This window comes from Anomaloglossus baeobatrachus, chromosome 6, assembly GCF_048569485.1.
Source record: "Anomaloglossus baeobatrachus isolate aAnoBae1 chromosome 6, aAnoBae1.hap1, whole genome shotgun sequence".
NCBI classification, from domain to species: domain Eukaryota; kingdom Metazoa; phylum Chordata; class Amphibia; order Anura; family Aromobatidae; genus Anomaloglossus; species Anomaloglossus baeobatrachus.
Genome location: NC_134358.1, coordinates 545,659,187 through 545,667,219, shown reverse-complemented (window position 1 = coordinate 545,667,219; position 8,033 = coordinate 545,659,187). Strand labels below are relative to the sequence as shown.

General features: G+C 48.3%; 1 protein-coding gene across 4 annotated transcripts in view; it reads right to left on the bottom strand.

Annotated features, from left to right (window-relative positions):
• CDK14 (cyclin dependent kinase 14) overlaps positions 1-8,033 on the bottom strand; it is a 629,746-nt gene that overhangs the window by 174,685 nt on the left and 447,028 nt on the right. For all 4 annotated transcript variants that reach the window (XM_075315629.1, XM_075315630.1, XM_075315632.1 and 1 more), the window contains one exon: positions 3,110-3,203. In XM_075315629.1, the coding sequence (XP_075171744.1) occupies positions 3,110-3,203 (94 nt within the window). The remainder of the gene's footprint in view (positions 1-3,109; positions 3,204-8,033) is intronic.

The following is an 8,033-nucleotide window of genomic DNA, read 5'->3' as shown; positions in this document are numbered from 1 at the left end:
TTAAAAATAAAAACAAAAACTGACATCTTACAATATTAATCCTGGCCACGGTTTTTTTTTTTATTAACTGCCTGATATTTCAGGAATTGTACATGTATATTAGCCACATTGGTTAGCCTGCGACCCTATCTTTTTTATTGAAGTGTCCAATGAGGGTGTGCTAAGGTCATCATGAAGGGAGGAGGAGGTAGTGAGCTGTGACATCACCTATTGTGATCGGTGGATCCTGTCTTATCTATTGTATATAATAATAATAATATTTATAATAATAATTTTATTCATTTATATAGCGTTATTAATTCCACAGCGCTTTACATACATTGGCGCATAATATATATTATATATATATAGAGGTGTTATTTAATTGTACAGGAGGAGGTGAGCAGTAACATCAACCTATTGTGAATGGTGAATGCTGTGACCTACTGTATATAGAGGTAATATCAGTTATTGTACAGGAGGAGGAGGTGAGCTGTGATATTACCTATTGTGAATGGTGGATCTTGTGTTATCTACTGTATACAGAGGTGTTATCAGTCATTGTACATAAGGAGGGGGTGAGCTGTGACATCACCTATTGTGAATGGTGGATCCTATGTTATCTACTGTATATAGAGGGTGTTGACAGTCATTGTAGAGGAAGAGGAGGTGAGCTGTGACATCACCTATTGTGAATACTATGTTATCTACTGTATATAGAGGTGTTATCAGTCATTGTACAGGAAGAGGAGGTGAGCTGTGACATAACCTATTGTGAATGGTGGATCCTAAAACTACTGTATATAAAGGTGTTATCAGTCATTATACAGGTGGGGGAGGAGGTGAGCTGTGACATCACCTATTGTGAATGGTGGATCTTATGTTATCTACTGTATATAGAGGTATTGTCAGTCATAGTACAGGAGGGGGAGAAGGTGAGCTGTAGTGATGAGTGAGGTGTTGAAGGTGTTATCAGTCATTATAATCCTGCCTCTGATGACAATGAAACTGCTGAAAACTCTTCCAGCAAGGACAAAAAGTCTAATTCTAAAATAGCCCCAGGGGCCACTGTCAAAATTGCAAGATTAGTAATTCTGTGTTTCTTTGATTAAAAAAAACAACAACAAAACATTGCCAAATATTTTAAAAAAATATGTAGAACACAAAAACGTACTTTATAGAATAGATCATTTTCTGCCAAAACATTCCCTTTAAGTTTAAAAGGTCTTGGAAATGTTTTTTGTTTTTCTTCCAGATACAGCGCCATTTCTGTGTATGGCTTATGTCCAGTATTAAAAAAACTGAACATTTCAATAGTTCAGACTGTTATATATTTAATCGGATTGATTTAACATTTTTTCATATTGTTACCTTTTTTTTGTCTCATTAGAGGACTTGACCATGTATCATACACTCTCACTGGCTGCTGAGGTGCCGAGACAAACACCAACATTGACGGCAGCATCTGAGGAGCTTAAATAGTTTCTTCAGATCCAATTTTTGCACAAGAATGACAGCCGCCATCCGCTGCTCATGGATGAAGCTCAGGGACTGGGCCTGATTTGTAAAACTTTGCTGGTGCCTTGCAGCTTATATAAATTGCAGATGGTGCAGGTAGAGATTTGGAGCTTAGTACCAGGAAAATGGCTCAGGGCACTATTAATGTTAAGAAATTAAAGGGGATGTTCATTAGTCCTTAGGATAGGTCTTCAAAAGAAGATCAGTGGGGTCTGACACCCGGCATCACCGCAGCTGATAGCACTGGTCCGCGGTGGCTGAAAGTATTTGGCTTATGGAGCCAGAACATCATAGCTGCAGATGGAGCGGCAAACAGCCAAGCAGTAAACAGCTGAGCAGCAAATGGCTGAGCGGTAAACGGTTGATCGGCGCACAGCTGTGCGGTAAATGGCTGAGCGGTACAACTGAGCGGTGATCAGCTGAGCGGCAAACTGCTAAGCAGTAAACAGCTGAGCGGCGATCAGATGAGCAGCGATAGGCTGAGCAGCAAACGGCTGAGCAGTAACAGCTGAGTAGTAAGCAGCTGAGCAGCAAACAGCTGAGCGGTAAACGGTCTATCGGCACACAGCTGAGCGGTAAACAGAGGAGCAGTAAACAGTTGAGCAGTAAACGACTTAGCGGTAACAGCTGAGTGGTTACAGCTGAGCAGTAAACAGCTGAGTGGTAAACGGTTGAGCGGCAAATGGCTAAGCAGTAAACGGCTGAGCGGTAAGAAGCTGAGCAGCAAACAGCCGAGCGGTAAACGGCAGAGCGGTAAACAGTTGATCAGCACACAGCAAAGTGGTAAACAGCTCAACGGCAAACGACTGCACGGCAAACGACTGCGCGGCAAACGACTGCGCGGCAAACTACTGCGCGGCAAACTACCGCGCGGCAAACTACCGCGCGGCAAACTACCGCGCGGCAAACTACCGCGCGGCAAACGACCGCGCGGCAGACGACTGAGCGGCAAACAGCTGTGTGGTAGACGGTTGAGCGGTAAATGGTTGATCGGCAAACAGCTGAGCGGTAGATGGTTAAGCGGTAAAAGGCTGAGCGACAAAGCTGAGCGGCAAATAGTTGTGAAGCAAGCGGCTGAACGGTAAAAAGCTGAGCGGTGGGGGGTGCAGGGGTCAAATCTAAGACTTTTCCTAAACCTAGTCCTCCAAAATCAAAAGTATTTCCTTCCAGAAAGGAAGCTTCTTGTGTTCAGCTCATATAGATGTCACCAGGATCTGAACGTTGTGCTCCAGGCTCGGGAAGGACGGGAGACACATTACGACCAACGCAAAAAGTCTTCAGCCAAAATAACGACTGGGACAACTTTCTAACATGATGGCGGTTATGATATGAAATAATCCCTCTTCCCCTCCCCCAAATATAAACCGAAAGCCGTATTCATTCCTGAACGTGGCATGACGCACAGACGTGAGACTCGGAAATGTATTATTTATTGCATATCATCCTTAATGTGACAGCAACAAGGACACTGGAGGAATACATTCCCAGGAACCCCATGCATGTATCTATATGGAAAAATACAAAATCTGCATTTTTAGGAAAATGTCAATCTTGTATCTCATGAATAGTAAATGTCATCAACACATGATAAAAAAAATATAATAAAACTCACCAAAAATATTCTTTCCAGTTGGTCCTGAATGTCTTTCATTCCTGGAAAGGCCGCGACGCCCTGGATCATCTCTATGAATATGCATCCGACTCCCCTGCCAGGGAAAGAAATAGGTAACTGTCAATTGCGATTTGTCAAGAACGGCCCAGGGAAACTAGGAAAATACACTATGTTTATGGAAAATACATTGTGCATGGACTAAGCCTAGATGAGACAAAGTTTATAAATCCTTTTCGGACAGATCTCGAATCTCCAGACAGATTTTTTTTTTTTAACCAAATTAAATCTTCCCCAAAAAGGTGTTTATTAGGATCCAAAGTTTCTTTAGACCTCATTGAGCAGAGAAGAGGTTAAAATAAGATTATCCCCACCTGTCCTTGTCCCACCCCACACCAGTGCTCCTGTAGCGCCCCACGGGGCAGGTGTTTTAACCTACTTGTTGCCGGGCCGTGGGTGCAGATCCTCTGCGTCGGCACAGGGTGGCCTGGCCCGGTTCCGTTGCCCCGAGGTGTATAGGAAGGAGGATAGGATGGAGATAGTAGTTGGAGGTTAGGAAAGTCTTTTAAAGTGATCGTGATGCCACCTGTGGTAAGCGGTCTTGGATGGGGGCCGCCGCTACAGGGTCTCTCACCGGGGCAGATGTTAAATGCAGCTGGGATAGGTCGCTCCCCACAGGTGGACCGGGATTACACCGGGAAGGATGACGGGGATGGTGGTAGTCCCTTTTGGCGCCGCAGCGCTGGGTGACGGCACCGGTAAAATAGAGGCAGAGACAGGGGCTGCGGTTCCAGGTGTTTTTACTCAAGTCTTTCAAGCGCTGCCCGAGGTACCGTTCTCTGCCACGATGGGCTCCAGATGATCCCGAATCCGTGAAAGGTCAAGTCCGATGTGTGTGTCCTTTCCTCCTTTGATGCGCTAAGTATCGGACTTCCCCCGTGGTGTGAAGCACTTGAGGGTCCCTGTGTCAGTAAAGTGTCCCGTTCTGTATGCTGATAGCGCAGTTCCATTATGGGGCCGGTCCTCAACCCTGAATCCTATATGCTATTTGCTTCAGACTCGTGGGACAGGTCCGGTGACTTTTCGTAGCGGTTCCCTGCGACCCTTGTAGAGCTGAACTCTCTCTAGTTGTGGTGTTGTGTGTTCTGAGCTGTTGCCCCCAGCCGCTGCCACCGGCCGGTTCACTACTTTCACTAGGTCAACCTGCTCTTCACACTGTGCTCCTGACTCCCCCTGGTGGTTGCTCCTCCCTGACCCTTAGGTCCTCAGTCCATTGGATATGGGGAGCCCCTGGTGCGGTAGCGTCCTGTAAACCCACCGCTGTAGTGACCCCCTACTGTGATCTTACCCTGGCCTTGTCCCCATTGTGGAGGGCAACCCTGTGACTGTATGTTCGTGTATATGTAAACTGGCCTCGACCTTCCTCGGATCCAAGATGAGTACTACACCCTAATGGGGGTGCAGTACTCTGTGGTGCCTGAAGCCGCAGGGGTGCCACATCAGCACTGCAGCCAATAAAAGACACTGGAAGCAGTGGCAGAGACAAGGCTGGACCCAGGGAGGGTGAGTAAAGCACAGTTTGGGTTGTTTAAAAAAAAAACGCAGCCAGGAGACCAGGGCTTTCCCAAACTGGAAAACTCATTAAATTTTTTTTTTTTTTTTCAAAATATTTTGATAGATGGAGAGATAAAAAAAACAAACTTTACTAATCACTCACTATGAGTAAAGTAAATTGGAAAAGTAGGTGATTATATATAATGTTCCATCTGTCCCGACTGATTACTGGAGAAGCCGCATTGATTAAACTGCCAGTCATCATTTACCCTCCTTAGAGGTCTATTACACAGCAAGAGCCACAATAAATCTTCGTCAAGTGCTTATATAATCAGGAATGAAAACAACTCCAGTAAAAAAAAAAATGAAGTTCTAGAACTTTCATTACCAGATGGGATTGTAATTTCCCGGAGAGGCTTCTGCAGCCACTGCCCGAGTACAACAGAAAAATGTTGTCACAGGGACGATAATTGCCAAAAATTACCAGGTCAGATTTAAAGGAACTCGAAGGCTGAAGCCGTTCTGCTAGAAATCACATTGTAGAAGGATGAGGCCCAATTACTTACATGTGCTCATTCCTATTCTGTGCACAGGTAATAAATCCCCAATAGCCATAGAAATGCCGAATAGCCATAGAAATCCTCAATAGCCATAAAAATGCCCAATAACCATAGAAATCTCTATAACATAGAAATCCCAATAGCCATAGAATAATGAAGCCTAGCAGATTTATCATTTATATTACCTACAGATAGATGATAGATACAGAGATAGAGCGATAGAGCGATAGAGAGATAGATAGAGAGATAGATAGAGAGATAGATAGAGAGATAGATAGAGAGATAGAGAGAGGGATAGATAGAGGGATAGATAGAGGGATAGATAGAGGGATAGATAGAGGGATAGATAGATAGAGGGATAGATAGATAGATAGAGGGATAGATAGATAGATATGTCGCGGGCAGAGGAGGGGACGCTGCGCTCTCCCACTGCTCGGGTCCGGTTGCCGCTGCTGCTGTGGCTGCTGCTACTGCTCGGTGGTGGCTCGAGCGGTGGGCCGGATCCCGGGGACTCGAGCGGCGCTCCTCGCCCGTGAGTGAAAAGGGGGGTTGATTGGTTGTGGGGGTTTTGATTATGGATATTGTCCGTGACGCCACCCACGGTTGTGGTGATTTTGGTGACACCACCGCTGCTCTGGACGGGGATCCCGGGAGCGGTGACAGGGAGAAGCTTTGTTGTTATTCCTCCCATCCGTGGGTAAGGGGTTGGTTGTCCCGGGGCCCGGTGATGGGGTAGGGATGGATGGCAGGCAGGTTACGGGACCTGGCAGGGTGCAGGGTCGCAGGGGCAGCGCTGTGCCGCACAGCACGGTGGTACTCACTCAGCCCAATGATGAAGACACAGTTCTCGGTAAAACACACGGCTGGATGGACGGGTCCCACAGACGGCTGCGGTGTTGCTGCTCCCAGCAGGTTGGTGGCAACTGCCTTTCCCTGCACCTAAGATGTCTGTACGGTTCCAATGGGTTCCCACCGGTAACCCGCTCCCCGGCTGGGATATTGGCCGGAGGAACCCCTTTTGCCCGCAGGCGCTGGCCCTGAGAAACGGTTGCCTTGGCGGTGGCGGTGTCTCCCTCTGTTGGTTGGACTGTTGCCTTCTGTCGGGACTTGACTGTTTGGAAACCCAGGAGGTCCCCTTCACTAACGGATTCGGCAAATTTGCGGCGACTCCTAGCCTTGCCGGGGTCCGAAAAGCCCCTGTCAGATGGTGCTGGCTTCTCTTTGTGTACCGGTCCGGTACCGCCGGGCCACCGCCCGTCCACGGTCCTTACGGTAGACTCCAATCAGCCACTCCTGCAGACGGTCACCACCGTCTGCCAACCTTGCTGATCTGTCTGGGCCACACACCCGGACCAACTTCAGGCTGCTTAGCTGTCACTTTTCACCTCCCTCAACACTTTTCCTCCTTCCACTTTTGCTGTCCAAACTAGACTGCCTGGTTTTCCCGCCTCCAGGACCGTGAACTCCTCGGTGGGCGGGACCAACCGCCTGGCCCACCCCCTGGTGTGATCATCATCCCCTGGAGGAAGGCAACAAGGGTTTTGTGTTCTGGCTTTGGTGTGCCTGCTGGGAGTGTGGGGTGTGTGTATGTTGTTCTCTGTGGCCCCTGGCTTGTCCAGGGCGCCACATTCCCCCTTAGTTAAATGCAGACCGTCCGCGGGCTGCCCGTCCATCACCGGTTTTATTTTCACCAACTGAAAAATATAAAATTGGTAACAGACATACAATTATAATAACATCTTCCCACATCGGGAGGTACTCTTAAACGTTACTAACGGTTGCAAACGGTTACGGCTTCCGCTCTCTCCCACCCAAGCAACCTGGCCCTGATGCTGCCCCTAAGCAAACAGGCAGCACCCCTTGACCCCAGTCCTGCACAAGTTGCCCGAGCGGGTTCTGTCCTTTTCAGGGGACCCACGTCCATGGGGAACCCCTGAAACCCCCAGAGGATTGCCACTGGTTCCAGTGGTGGCTGGGCCCCAGCCTACTCCACTGCGGGCCCTTCCTCCAATCTGCCTCTCCGGAGGCGGTAACTGTGAAAGCCACAAACATAATTATTTACAAGCCACAAGTTCGTGGTTGCCTTGCAAGTTCTCAGGCTTGTCCATAAGTAGTTTCTTATGTAAAGTGATGAAGGGGGTCCCAACGGGGACCAGCTGCCGGCTACGACCTGTTCCAAATCACAGTTGACAATCAGGTAACTTTCTTCTGTTTCATTCACTTATTTTCAAACTTTAAAACACACACATATAATCTCTCCCCTTTAAAGAGTAGTTTCCCTGTACCTAAGTGGAGGTCTACCTAGGTTGGGACGAGTGGACCTCCGGGGTCCAGTGTCAGTGGGGATAGGCAATTGGGCAGAGGGAACAATCAGTTCCTCTCCCCTGCTATCGTGTGGGGCAGGCGGAGGCATAGGGGAGTTGGGCACAGGTTCATCCCTGGGCACTGGCTCACGGTTGACCGCCTCCATCACTTCCTCATCCACGGGTTGTGGGAACAGTATTACTGGAAGAATCACCGCGCCATTCTGTGTAGGCCAGTCCGCTGGGAAGTCACCCATCACTGTGTGGATTACCTCTTTTGCCTTCTCCGCTGGTGGAGGAACCGGAACTTCAGCCGTTGCTCTCAATGCTGATGGGCACTTCTTTAGATGGTCCCGGGAAACCGTGGCCAAGGTGCCCCCTTGGTCACGACTGATCTGGTAGGCCTTCCCATCTTCCCAGCCTGTGGGCTGGATCACATAGGGAGTTTGTTCCCATTGATCATCCAGCTTGTGGGTCCTTCTCTTTCGCTTCAGCACTACATCTCCAGGC